The 14,969-nt window shown below is 37.7% G+C and overlaps 1 protein-coding gene across 5 annotated transcripts in view; it reads right to left on the bottom strand.

Annotated features, from left to right (window-relative positions):
• Positions 1-14,969, bottom strand: part of LOC148873317 (DNA mismatch repair protein MutS, type 2) — a 106,941-nt gene that overhangs the window by 50,342 nt on the left and 41,630 nt on the right. For all 5 annotated transcript variants that reach the window (XM_088963674.1, XM_088963670.1, XM_088963671.1 and 2 more), the window contains one exon: positions 10,291-10,338. In XM_088963674.1, coding sequence (XP_088819800.1) covers positions 10,291-10,338 — 48 coding nt within the window. The remainder of the gene's footprint in view (positions 1-10,290; positions 10,339-14,969) is intronic.

Raw genomic sequence — 14,969 nt, 5'->3', positions numbered from 1 at the left:
CATTTTATTGGGTATCTCAACCATCAGATGGAGGTATAATAGCCTAGAAAGAAGGTACTGATCTGTCTCCTCAGATCACCTGATGTGTACTACTGCTGCTTCTGTATGTGCAAAGTGCAAGGGTGTCCCTAGGAAGCAGGAATTGAAACTATAGATCTGCTTCTGGGTGGATGCTAATGTGTATGAAGTGCTAGAAACTAGTTACAGGTATGAAATTGATTGATAAAACGGATAACTGACTGACACATGGTCTAGTTAAGCAACCTAAACAGATTTAGGCCTGTGTAGACCTGTGTTTTGCCAACAGTATACCAGTGTCAGAGTGGACAGATGTATAGACATCTGATCTACTTCAAGGAGTTTTGTTTCTTAGTGTAGTGTGGCCATTCTTGAATCTGGTGAAGACGTGAAGTCTGTACTATTAAAGCTAGTGACTGTCGTTGTGCAACCTATTGAAGTGAGTTGACTGTATGGCCATGGCAACTGAGGATTCATCTATATCTAGGGTTTCTATAGTTCAGCCAATCATCAGTAATGGTGTGGAGAATGTTAGTTTCCGAATTTCCATCACTCTTGATGGATTAAAATACTTGTAGTGGTCCAGGGGCGTGAAGTTGTTCATAGGGGGAACAAGAAAGTTGGGGTACCTAAATGGCAGAGTTGCTGAGCTCAAGGAGAGTGGGCCAACATATACAAATGGGAGTAGGAGAATTATATGACAATATGTCTTGGCTGTAGTTATCCATTCAGCTCACATTGAGGAAGAACTTCATGTGCGCTGGAACAACCAAGGAATTTTGCCATACTTGTAAATTTAGCTAATAAATCTGAGATACATTTTCATAATGCTTTTCAGTTTTCATTCACAAACTACAAATGAAATCCTCTGAAAATGATTTACAGCCACTTCAATGGAGAAAATATAAAAGGATGTAATGAATAAACAGCATATACGACTGTTGAGTGTTCAACTTCATTACAATAAACTTAAACAAACTTCTCACACTTGAAACATCAAGAATGCACCAAATCATCAATTCTATCAACTCTCAACATACACTCCGGACTAAGCAACTGTCTTAATCTGTCTTCAAAAAGTAATTGCAGGACTTTCTAGTGCTTTGATACCATGTTTTATACTTGAGTATAATAAGAAAAAAGAAGAGGAAGACAAGAAAAAAGAGAGGTGGGAGAGGAAAGAATACTCTCCCCACCAGGTAGCTGTTATTTATAGTCTTCTCAAACTAAATGAAAGGACAGATCTTAAGTAACATCAACAAAAGATAAAAGAAATGAAAAGACTACATTCCCCTAGTTATACACTAATAGCTCCAATATCTGGTTTTGTTATATGCCATGTGGTCTGGGAGTGGAAACATTGCAAATCATCCCATCACATAGCATAAATAGGGTAGATCACTTGAGAGATGTCTATTATTGCTTACTACAAGAAAATGTTCACTGGGTCCTTATTGAAATGTCCAATTTGATAAGTCCCTACTGAGAGTTTTCTAGGAAGCTTAAGTCTTCTATTTTTATTTATGGATTATATAGGTGATTTTAAAATTTTATGATGGATAGTTTAGGTCATTCAAAAATGGAACCTTAAGGGCAATGTGGAAATTTTAACATTTTCACTTGCACACTTGTTAAATGTTGGAGGAGCCCAGCCTGAAGATTTGAGAACAATGCAGCAGAAATTCTTTTAAGTTTGCTACCCAACCTATGAAATAGAGGGAGCAGATGAAGGAGGTATTTGTGAACACAACAAATGATTCTCACTGTAATGTTAGGGTTTTGGAGAGGAGCCTAGTTTGTTGTGTAGAGAGACTGGGCCAAATGGGCCCTAGCCCATTATTATCTTATTGATTAATTCTTTCTTGTTATTTGTTCTTAATGGGCCTTTAATACTTTTTTATGTTTTCTAAGTATGCTGATGGGGTGGATGCCCACTTAAGGGCAGACTTGCAATTAGTGTAATCTTAGTAAGATTAATAAAAGATTAGAGTGGAGAAAGAGGAGATTATCGAACTTCTTCTTTCTCCCTTCTCCATTCTTCTTCTTCTTCTCTTCCTCTTTTGCTATAATCTGAAATATTTTACTATTTTTTATTGGTCTGAATCACATCTTGGTATCAGAGAAGGTCTTCCTTCTCTTTTATTTTTTTTCTTTTCCTTCTCTTTTATTTTTTTTCTTTTCTTTTCCCATACACTTCTAATCGAAAGGTGTATGGAGAGATAAGTTGTTGATTCTTCAGAGAACTTGTATGCCTAGTTGGTAGAGGGTTTGGAGAGTCAGAATCTGGCTATAGATTGCCAAGAAAGTGGGGCTGCTGATTTTTTACACAAAACCCTAGCCAACTAGAGAGTTTCCAGTTACAGGTTAAAGAGACTGTTTGGGTGTGGTGCTCAAGGCTTGGAGGGTTCCTTTTGATCTCCAAAAGTGGGCAGTTGTAGTTGGAAGAAGTTTAAGAAACTCTGGTTGGAGCGGCTACTTCTCTCTTTCTCCCTGGAGGCAAGGTATAGTGAAACCCTAGTTTTGGGATTTTTAAGTGCTAAACTGACCTCAGTTAGGTCTATGAAGTTTGAAAACATTGTATTTTGATTTTCGTTTGATAAATTGAGAAATTTGGAAGTGAGATGAAGCAAATCCTGGTGTCGGAGGTTGGTCCTGTAGATTCCATTTTCACAAGAGTGACTACAATCAAACTTGATGGAACAAATTATTTAACTTGGGCACAATCTACAAAGATATAGTAGGGATAAACTAGGGTTTCTCACCAATAGTAAGGTGAAATCTAAAGAGACTAATCTACATAAGTCAACATTATCTTTGGATGACTTCAGCAAAGGAAGATTTGGGATAGCGTTTCAAAAACATATTCTCAGAAATTGAATGTTGCAAGGGCCTACAAACTAAAGAATGGTGTGAAAAATCTGAAACAGGGGGAGAAGAGTGTAGTTGTCTACTACTCAATGTTGAAGTCACTATGGTAGGAGATTGATGTTATGGAAGCAGTTGTATGGGAAACCACCAAGGATGTAGAGACATTTAAGAAATTTGTGGAAAGAACCAAGGTGTTTGAGTTTCTTACAGGACTTAACCCTGAATTTGATATTACAAGGCAGAATATTCTGGCCAAAGATGAAGTAACACTTGCTCAGGCATATTCTATGGTGAGTAAGGAGATTTGGGATAGTGTTACAAAAACATATTCTCAGAAATTGAATGTTGAAGTCACTATGGTAGGAGATTGATGTTATGGAAGTAGTTGTATGGAAAACCACCAAGGATGTAGAGACATTTAGGAAATTTGTGGAAAGAAACAAGGTGTTTGAGTTTCATACAGGACTTAACCCTGAATTTGATATTACGAAGCAAAATATTCTGGCCAAAGATGAAGTAACATTTGCTCAGGCATATTCTATGGTGAGCAATGAAGACAGCAGACAACAGGTACAGTTATAGGGTCCACCACCTTCAGAACATTTTTCACATGCTGGAATAAAACCAAAGGGATCAACAGAGAAGAAAGAGGAGATATGTGAATACTACAAGAAATCGAAACATATTAAGAATACTTGTTGGTAACTTCGTCTAGATCTTCTTCTAGAGAAGTTTCTGAACAACAACTTTAAGAAAGGTGGTTAGTCTAGAAAAACTAGTAGTGAAGATAGGATTTGAGAGATATGAGAGGTTAATTCATCACTTGGAGATATCTATCAAAAAAATTAATCACTTGGAGACTACTGTTGTAGCTTCCTCCTCAGGCAACATCTCTTCATCTGCATTTGCCTATTCAGGTATTCATGATTCTGCAAATCATGTTACAGCCTCAGGTAATCGTAGAAATCCTTGGACTAAAGATTCTAGTGCATCATACCATATGACCAGCACCTTTTCTGTTCATACCAACTCCTCTCAGAGAGAAGATTTCACTTGCTGACGAGTCTCTTGCTTCCATCTCTAGCAAAGGGAATATTAGAGCCTCTGACTCCCTTGTTTTGTCCTTTGTCCTTCATGTTCCTAAACTTAGCACTAGCCTTGTATTTGTTAATAGCTTAACAAAATCAATGAATTGTAGCATAACCTTCTTTCCTACTCATTGTGTTTTTCAAGACCTGAAAACTCAAAGGCCGATTGGGAATGGCCAAGAGGCAAATGGAATATATTTGTTGGATATCTCTGATCAAAGTCTTGGACCACCTAGTGGAGTAGCCTTGGAGTCTATCTCATCATAGTCAGTTGATAGAGTCATGATATGTCATTTGAGATTTGGTCATTTGTCTTTTTCAGCTTTGAGTAATTTGTTTCTAGAAATGTTTAAGGGAATATCCCTATCGAATCTTCATTGTGAGTCATGTGAACTTGCAAAACATTGTAGACAATTTTTTTCAATGAATAATAAAATATCAGTTTCTCCTTTCCATATTGTGCATTCTGATGTGTGAGGGCCATATCATTTATTTGCTATGGGGGGTTACAAGTATTTCATCCTTTTCATTGATGATTTCTCTCGTTACACTTGGATTTACCTTATGAGGTCCCAGGATGAAGTGCCAAATATTGTACAAAAATTTCATGAACTTATTCTTACCCAATTTAATACCCGGATCAAAATATTCTGATCTGATAATGCAAAGGAATATTTTGAGAAGAGCCTTTCCTCTTACTTTGATACCTTTGGAATTATTCATCAGAGTTCTTGTTTCTACACTCCACAACAAAATGGAGTGACAGAAAAGAAGAACTGACATGTGGTTGAGGTTGCAAGGAGCTTCCGTTTTGCTTCTCATGTTCCTGTTATGTTTTAGAGGGATGTTGTCCTTACAGATACAAACTTGATAAATTGGATGCCTTCTGGAGTTCTAGGTTTTAAAACCCCCTTTTGCCTTCTATTTCCAAATGAAGATCTCTTCTCTCCTCCTCTCTGAGTGTTTGGGTGCACTTGTTATGTTCATGTTCACAGTCATCAGAGACATAAGTTTGAGCCTAAAGCACACAAGTGTGTCTTCTTGGGATATGCCTCCACACAAAATGGGTATTGTTGTTTTGATCCGGTTTGTGGCACTTGCTTTGTTTCTAGAGATGTCACATTTGCTGAGTTTGTTCCTTTCTTTGGTACTTCTCCTAAGGAGGAGCATTCAAAGGAGTTGTTTGTGATGTCACCATCTGTCCCTCTTTCAATTCCCATTGAGTCTTCTATTGAATCTCCTCCTATCAAGTCTTCTATTTGGTCTTCTTCTCATGTTCTTGCTCCCCCTTCCTCCTCCTGCTCATGCTCCAACATTTTCTTCCCATCCTATTGTCCAAAGGTGGTACCAGAGACAAAGACTCAGGGATGTTCAAGTTCTTTCCACACCTTCAAATGAGCCTCTTGCACCTTCCATCACTACTGAGGTAACAGGTCAGCCTTCCTTGACCTTGACCTCCCTATTGCTCTTTGCAAAGGCAAACGGAAATGTACAACTCATTGCATTTCCAAACACCTGTCCTACAACCTTCTTTCCTCTTCCTACTATTCCTTTCTCGCCTCTGTTTATACACATGTGACTCCTAGATCTGTCCTAGAAACCTTATCCAAACCAGAATGGAAGGATGCTACGATGACTGAATTACATGCCTTGCATAAGAACAATACCTAGGAAATTGTGGATTTGCTTGAGGGAAAGGAACCGGTTGGCTGTAAATGGGTGTTCACTATCAAGTATCATTCAAATGGTACTATTGAATGATTTAAGGCCCTTTTGGTTGTTAAAGGATACACTCAAATGTATGGTATTTGTTGGTTCAATTGGTTTAGTGTTTAAGTTAGTCTTATTTATTTTTTAAGTTCTTAGTTATTGGGCCTAAACTTGTTTTATTCTTTTTTATGTCTAGGTGTCCCATCACTAATCAGGGGTATTCTAGTTCATTCTTGTAACATTACTTTGTAAACATCTATATAAGATTATAGGGCCGGCTGAAGTGTTATTGCCTCCATTCTCAGATCTCCATCTTCTTCTTCTTCTTCTTCTTCTTCTTCTTCTTCTTCTTCTTCTTCTTCTTCAACTGTTGTTCTCCAACAAACATGGTATCAGAGCACTAATTGGTCTGATTGGTCACCACCGCCTCTTTTCTCCACTTCTCTATTCCTTCTTTTTTTCTCTCTCCTATCTTGGCCACTGTGAAGAAACCCTAGCGCTGATCGTAGAACACAACAAGGTCGATATCTAGAGTTTCCCTTGGTTGTAGGGCCCAAGGGGAGTTTGTTCCAGAAGTTGATGCCCTACTAGAAACCCTGCAGCAGGTAGTAGCCATTCGAATGCTAAGAGAGATCTGTGTGGAACAAATCAAGGTGGAAGGACTGAATTAGACAGTCCTAGTACAGATCATAAGGGTGGTCACAATCTAGGTTCGACCACCAGAGGTGCCAAAGAGGTGTTGCCCTCGGCTACAGCTACAACAACAGAAGTCAAAGCCCGGTCTAGAAGTGTTCAGTACAGTACAACGGTGGATTGTTCTTGGTTTCAGACCTGTTACGGGGGGTTCTCAGACTTGTAACAGCTTCGGTAAGTCTGAAATCGTGTTTTCTGTACTGAGATTTCATTTGTGATCACTGTAAGAGGAAGGAGATTTCTTCAATATCGGGAGAAGTGTCTTCTAGGGATAATAGAACTGGTGGGAGGTCTTCTAATTTGGAAAACCCAAATCTGCATAGCTTGCAAATCACCAGTGTATTGTTGGATGAGTATAACTTCAAAGAATGGTCTGTTTCAGCCAAGCTCTTCATTACTTCCCGGGAACTTACGGGTTATTTAGATGGACTGAAGTGGGTGGTGTGGAGTACGCAATATGGCATAAGGAAAATGCTACTGTTATGTCCTGGCTGCTTGCTTTGATGGCTCCAAGAGTGGCTAGGACTGTTCAACACTTTCCCACTTCTGCTAAGATTTGGGAGAAAGTGTCTAAAACTTATGGACAGAGAAAGAACAATGCAAAAATCTATAGGCTAAACCAAGACATTGCTGCATTGAGACAAGGAGATATGACAGTTGCAATTTATTTTGCAACCCTAGAAGGACTATGGGAAGACTTGATCATCATCTTATTCTTGGTTGGGAGAATATAAGAGACAAGGAGAGGCATGATAAACAAATTGAAGAAGGTAGAGCCTTTAAGTTCTTGGCTGGCTTAGACCCAATGTATGAGAGCATAAGGTCTCAAACTTTGGGAAGGGATGAAATGCCAGATTTACACCATGTCTACTATCTAGTAAGGAGTGAAGAGGTTAGGAGGAAAGAGATGCAAGTTGACACTCAAATACAGCCTGTTGAAAATTCAGCCTTGATTTTTTCAAACCAAAAAGGGAGCAAGCAGTCGAACAAGAGGCATCTTAAGTGTTGTGGAGGTGAAAGGCATGTAAAGAGACTTGTTGGGTTCTTTATCCTCATCTGAAACCATCTGCGTTAAGGAAAGACAAGAAGCCTCAGAGGAATCAAACAAGTGGGAACCTTGTTACTAGTCACAGTGGTGAGAGCCCAAAGAACACATCTACAGTTACACTTCCTCCAATGGGACAGACTGCTAATTCCCACACATCCGAGTCCTTGGATTTAACTGCAGATGAGGTAGAGGTCCTTAGCCGGGCCTTAACCCGTCTAAGGACTAATTCCCTTGCTTCCACCTCTCTTGCCAAATCAAGTATTGTCTCTGCTTACAGTGCAACTAGTTCTATAGAGTCTACTTCTTCGATTATTGATTCTGGTGCAACTGACCACATGACACACATGTCCTCTTTATTTTCTTCTTATCATTTGATGTCTGGCCAAGATAAGATGAGAGTTGTTGATGGTTCTCTCTCCACCATCTCTGGGAAAGGGGGGTTGACCTAAGCAAGGACCTCTCTCTTAAATTTGTTCTACATGTTCCCAATCTTACTTCCAATATCTTATCTGTTTCGAAACTTACCAAGAATTTAAACTGTAGCATAACTTTCTTTCCTACTCATTGTGTCTTTTAGGACAGACTGACGAAGAGAACGATTGGGAGCGGTCATGAGTGTGAAGGTCTCTACTATTTTGATGCAAACATCAGTTAGGCCCTACAATCATCTACTGCCAGTAATCAAAATAATGATGAGTCAATAGCTAGGTTACACTTGTGGCATGCTAGGCTAGGTCATTTACCTTTTTCATCATTTCAACGGTTTTTCCTTGAATTATTCAAGGGTATTTCAAGTCAAAGTTTAGTTTGTGAAGCGTGTCAGTTGTCAAAACAATGTAGAACACTTTATCCAATTTCTAGTAATGAAATTCAAGCTCCTTTTGATTTGGTCCATTCTGATGTTTGGGGCCCTTCACCTCTTGTTTTTGTAGATGGTTTTCGTTACTTTATCAGTTTTATTGATCACTATTCACGATGCACATGGATCTACTTGTTAAAAGGGCGTGATGAAGTGCCACAGATAACCATGACATTTTGTAAAATGAATGAAACTCAATTCGAGAAGAAGATTAAGCAATTCCGTTTAGACAATGCTGCTGAATATTTTGAAAGTTCCTTGAACCTGTTCATGGAGGATGCTGGCATGCTACACCAATGATCTTGTCCTAATACCGCTCAACAGAATGGGGTTGCTGAGTGCAAAAATAGACACTTATTGGAGACAGCTCGAGCTTTACTATTTCAGCACAAGGTTCCCAAGCGCTATTGGTCTCAAGCAGTCCTTACCGCATCATATCTGATAAATCGGATGTCATCTAAGGTGTTGGGTATGAAAACTCCTTTCTTTGTCCTTTACCTTAATCTTCCAGACTTTCCTCTTCCACCTAGAGTCTTTGGTTGTGTATGTTTTATTCATGTAAAGGATCCAAAAAAGACCAAGTTGGATCCTAGGGCTACGAAAGGAATCTTTCTATACTCTCCTACACAGAAGGGTTACAAGTGTTATGATCCCGTTACTAAGAAGAAATACATCACAAAGGATGTGGTATTTTTTGAGTCTCAATCCTATTTTCATTCTTCCCAGAATCCTCTTCAGGGGTAGACTAGTGGGATGGAAGAAGATTCTTCTTCTCCCTCTTTTTTGTGCCTCTTTCAGCTTCGGGCGTTCTATCTTCTCCTCCTGATTCTCCTAGTTGTAGCATCCCAAGTGAATCTAGTGAGGCTCCCATTGAACATGTTACCACTTTTGATGTTGCGTATGTAACTGAGGACACTAGTGGCAACAAAAAGATATGAAAATCACCTACAACAGAAGGAAAAAAGACCCTCCAACTCATGGCAGCAACCAATAGGACTCGAATCAATCTGTCTCAACAACTCCAGGTAATCTTATCACTCATACTTCTGATATGGATCTCCCTATTGCTCTTCGTAAACCTACCCGTTCTTGTAGTATCCGACACCCCATTGTTGAATATGTTTCTTACTCACATTTATCTCCTCATTATTCCTTTGTGTCTGCTCTCTCTTCCGTGCATGTCCCTATTAGGTACTCAGAGGCAATGTCTAATCCAAGATGGAGAGAGGCCATGAATGAAGAAACGAAAGCCTTAATGAAAGCCAGGACTTGGGAATTAGTGGATCTACCAGAAGGGAAGAGCACTATGGGATGCAAGTGGGTGTTCACTGTAAAGCATAGGGAGGACGGGTCCATTGAAAGATACAAGGCCAGACTAGTGGCAAAGCGGTTTACTCAAAAGGAAGGGATTGACTACAAAGAGACCTTTGCTCCAGTTGCAAAGCTCAACACAATCTAGGTTCTATTGTCATTAGCTGCAAACTTCTCATGGGAGCTACATCAGTTGGATGTGAAGAACACTTTCCTAAATCGCGATCTACATGAAGAGGTATTGATGGATCCTCCACTAGGTTATGGTTTTGATGGGAAAGTGTGTAGACTGAGGAAAGCATTATATGGTCTTAAGCAGTCCCCTTGAGCTTGTTTGAGAAGCTCTGTGGGGCCATGAAGAGAGTGGGATACACTCGAAGTGGTGCAGATCATACTTTGTTCAAAAGGAAACAGGACCAAATGCTGCCTTAGACAAGAAAGGTGCTTCCCGATCACCACCAAATGCTGCCTTAGACAAGAAACCTTGTTGAACTAATCAGGAAACTTTTTCCCATATATTGATCATTTTTTCATTCTGATGAGGATTGTGTCTCAACTGCTTATCTGTCATTTTAAAATATTAACAACACGATGGTATAGTTGTCTGAGGCAAGCAACTGAACAGTCATGTGACCATTAACAATATTCCTACTATAATGAAGCAATCACAAATATTGAATCATAACAGTACTTACTTCATCTAATAGCACCAATGACTTGCTTGTTGATTGTGACAGAATTGCCTGCAACATATTGTACAGATCATATAAAGCATGCACTATAAAAAATAAAAATAGGTGCACTTGTCAAGCACAAAGGTTCCAACTTACAAATCTAGTACGCAAGCAAGAAAGCAATAATTTCTTCATTTGATAATATTCCTTTTCAATCAGACATCATTATCTAGTCTCTACATCTACGCATGGCAATCCTATCTAATACTTGAAGAGGAGCACATGAGCAGGCTTTGGGTGAGCCCAGCCCCCAGATTAACCTGAGCTTTCGCATGAGTTGGATTTAGAAATTTTGGCTTTGATCTTGGGCTGGGGCTTGACCCCAACTCTGGTTGGGCTTGGATTGGGGTCTTATCCTCCTACCTTGCATCATTCCTCTACAGTTTCTTGACCTCTTGACCTCTACAGTTTTCCTTCAAACTAGGTCCTTTTTTGTTGTATTGTCTTCTACAAATATTCCTAAGTCTTACTAACAAGCTGCCACCATCCTTCATTGGAAAGATGCCATGGACACAACTTCAGGCTGTTATGGAAAATGGTACCTAGGAGCTTGTTCCTCCTCCTAATGAATCTATCATTTGTAGAAAATGGGTTTATTCCATGAAGTTGGAATCAAATGAGATCCTTGATAGTTATAAGTCTCACATTGTTGTTCAAGCCTATAAATAGGAGTTTGGGATGGACCATGAGGAAATTTTGTTCCAGTAGCAAAGATGACTACTATTCATTTAATTTTTGTTATTTTTGTAGTTAAACAATGGGGGATCAATGGATGTCAAACTGTTATATGAAACCTTGTCCTAGGTACTGTGGTAATCCCCAACTTGTTTGTCATCTCAAGAAATCCTTATATAGTCTTAAATAGGCTCCTATGCCTTGGTTTGAGAGATTCCGCTCAGTTATTACCAATGCTGGTTTTATACAGAGTTCCTTAGATCACTCTCTTTTTTTCCTTGCATCGAATTGACTCAAATTTTACTGTATGTTGATGATATTATCATTACCAGGTATGATCAAGAGAGGATTATTAGTTTGAAGCAACTTTTGAGTAAATCCTTTAAGATAAAGGACTTGATTCAAGTGACTTATAGCAAATCTCATTAAGTTGGTTCATCTCGCTAATTTTAATCTAGTTGACACTCCCTTAGATATTAATTTCAAGCTTCATAAGGATGGTGGTCCTCTCTTAGAAGACACTACTCTCTACCATCAATTAGTGGGCAGCTTAATTTACCTCACTATGACCAGCCCTGATATCTCATATGGAATGGAAGTTGTAAGCCAGTTTGTCTTCTCCAAGACAGCCGCACTTATCAACACTGCACCATATTATTAGATATGTTAGAGGGACCTTATCTCAAGACCTGTTCTTTTCATCATCATCTTCATACCACTTTGGTTTGCTGCTGGTTTGGATCAGATCTGAGAAGAATTTTCATCTCTTTCTTGAGAGGCATCCTATTACAGTTTCCATATTTGGACAGGTTGTGGATTTTTTTTTGCTTCATTAGTTGTGTTCTTTACCACTGGATATTCAGGTTGCTTTTCAAAAGAGGTTTAGGGTTTATTGTACCTGCTCCTACAAGTTATTTCAGGACTCTCAAGTGCTGGTTCATATTTTGTTGTGGATCTCATGAATAATTGTGGAGTAACATGTATTGGTATTCACTGCTGTTATAGTTCTTTTGGTTGATTAATTTCCTGCTACATTGTCATTGGAGAAGACCTTTCTCTTCATCAAGTTTGATGAAACTAACTATGCCTTATGTAACTTTCGCTTCCAATTTCATGTTGAAGGCAAAGGACTTTGGGGTTATTTATGGATCAGTTTCTAAGTTTAATGAATCAAATACAAAGGCTTTACAACAGTGAAAAGTAGATAATGCCAAGACCTAAGATTGCATCTTGGATTATTGGGTCGATTGAGGTGGGTATTGCTATTCCCATGCATGGGTATCGAACTGCATATGAAATGTTTCAGTATATTGAGAAGGTTTATCAAGAGTTGAATATTTCTAGATGGTATTAGATTGAGGATTATATATTCTCCTATTGTCAAGGGGAGAAGAAGATTCAAGAGTATTATGCAAAGTTTGTTAATCTACGGACAAAATATGAGTTGGTGCATTTGGGTGAGAACCCTATAGATTGTTGTATGAAGTTCATGAAATAGCATTTTGATAGGCAAAAGATAGTGCACTTGTTAATGCATCTTAGACCAGAGTATGAAGTTGTGAGACCCAATATGCTTAGTAGGGAATGGTAGGAGAAGGCCTTCCTGGTGACATAAGATCCCCTAATAAGTTCAAACCTAGTTTACTTAATAAAAGAAGCTTGGGTCTAAAATGCACCAATGGATCTTAATCATAGACTTAGGGCTCATTCATTTGTGCTGAAAAAGCATTGAACTTTGAAAAGCAAAAAAGTTCACAAAGTTCAGGACATTCGGTATCTCCCCCTATTCAAAGCCTTGTTTCACAAAACATCCTTTTTAATATCTTTTCAAATGTGACCCAATGACATTTTTATCCCTTGGTTGTTTCCTAAATTTGCAAATTGTACTACACATCACTTTTCACAAACTATTTCCATAAAAAGTAGAGTTTGTCATTTCATTTCAACCATATACATATTAAATAATTAATTATCTAATTAATCAATTAAATTACTAATAAGTTAATTAAATTATTAATATCTATTTATTACTTATTTTAAAATAATTAGTATTTGTTATTAATTATTAAACATTTTAAATTATGTTGTATTATTTTTTATTTTTTCTTAATTATTAATTAAAATTATTTCTTATTACTAATTACCATTAATTGTTCCTAATTATTGTTATATGATTTATTAATTAATGGTTATGATATTAATTATGTATTAATTATTAGTAATTAACTATTAATTATATATTACTATTATTTACTAATTAAAGGATTGTATACTAACAAGGGCAATCCTTTGGCAAAAACTACTGATCTCTTTGCGGATTACTCTAGTGATGACCTTCGAAGGAGTTGGGCGGCAGTAACCTCCACCTCATCCAAGAAAAATAGAACACAAGCAAGTTGGTTACCCCCTCTAGAAGGAGTTGTAAAGTTGAACTTTGATGGGAGCAGTCAAGGCAATCCAGGACCTTCGGGTATAGGAGGGATCTTGAGGAATAAGGAAGGCAACATTCTGTCCTTATTCTCAGGTCCAATGGGTTATGGAGACTCTACAAGGGCTGAGATATTAGCTGTGGTATAAGGACTACAGATTTCTAACCAACTTGGAGTGACTAATTTGATAGTTGAAGGAGACTCTAAGGTGAAAGTGGGATGGATGTCAGACCCAGAAACTATTGTTTGGGAATATAGGAACATCATCAAAAAGTCAAATGGCTTACGAGAACCGTGTCAGTTAGCTTTCAGTGGGTTAGTAGATAGGCAAATGCTTTGGCAGATTCTTTAGCTAAACAAGGGGCTTCAAGGGATTCTCTGTTTTTGGCTATTTTGTAACTGTAATATGAAAAGAGTTGGGTTTGGAACCACCTTTAAGGGGAGGTAACACCTCGTGCCTCCTCTTAGGGTGCTTCATGCTTGTACTATTTCCATCTCTATTTAATAAAATACCATTCATTCATAAAAAAACAATTAATTAGTATTTTTATTATTATCTATTGTTTATTATGAATTCTAAATTACTATTGTTCATTATTATTATTATTAATTACTACTATTAATATTTATTATTATTATTATTATTATTATTATTTATTACCACTAACTTTTAATGAATTAGTATTTTCTATTTATTAATGGTTTAATTGTTTTTCAATTATTACCATTCGTTGTACTACCAGGGAAAAACTGTCAATTGTCATTTCTCAGAACTCAACACTCAAATTTCAGAACATTCTTTGCATGTAATAAAAAGTAAAAAAAAAAAATCCCAACTTTTCACAAAACTTTTGTTAGAGGTGATTTGTTTTTCATAGGTCAGAGTTAAATGCAACCGAACAACACTTTAAAAAGACTGGGGAGGTAAATCAAGATGCCATGTAGTTTAAGAAACTTCTGGGGAGACTACTATATTTTTCCATGACATGACCATATATTGCGTTATGTTGTTGGAGTCTGTCAATATATAAATTCTCCTAGGACATCACACCTCCAGGCAAAGGAATATGTCTTAAAATATTTGAAGAATCGCCTTAGAAAAAGGATCCTTTAATCTAAGCATGGCATGTCAAAGTGGAGGCCTATGCTAGTACAAATTGGGTTGGATCTATCGATTATCATAGATCAACTACAGGTTATTGTAATTTGATGAAGGAAAACTAGTGACATGGAGTAAGAAAGAAAGAGTTGTTCTAGATTAAGTACTACATGAGAATCATGTGAGAAAGGGGATAAGGGTGAGATATGTCTGCCTTCTGTTGGCTCCAAGAAGAAAACGGCTGATGTCTTTACAAAGAGTAACAAATTTGTGCCACAAAGAACTGTTGTAATTCTTTAGTTATTGGGGCCTAGGAGCCTAATCTATAATTTTGTCTCTTGTAATAACACTAAATAAAAGATTCGAGTGGAGTACTGCCACACTCACCAGTCTTCTCTTTCATAATACATGTCTTCCTTTCTTTCTTCCTGTTTTGT

This window comes from Nelumbo lutea, chromosome 1 (assembly GCF_056320005.1).
Source record: "Nelumbo lutea isolate HS-2025 chromosome 1, American lotus-T2T, whole genome shotgun sequence".
Lineage (NCBI taxonomy): Eukaryota > Viridiplantae > Streptophyta > Magnoliopsida > Proteales > Nelumbonaceae > Nelumbo > Nelumbo lutea.
This window is presented reverse-complemented; position numbering and strand designations above follow the sequence as displayed.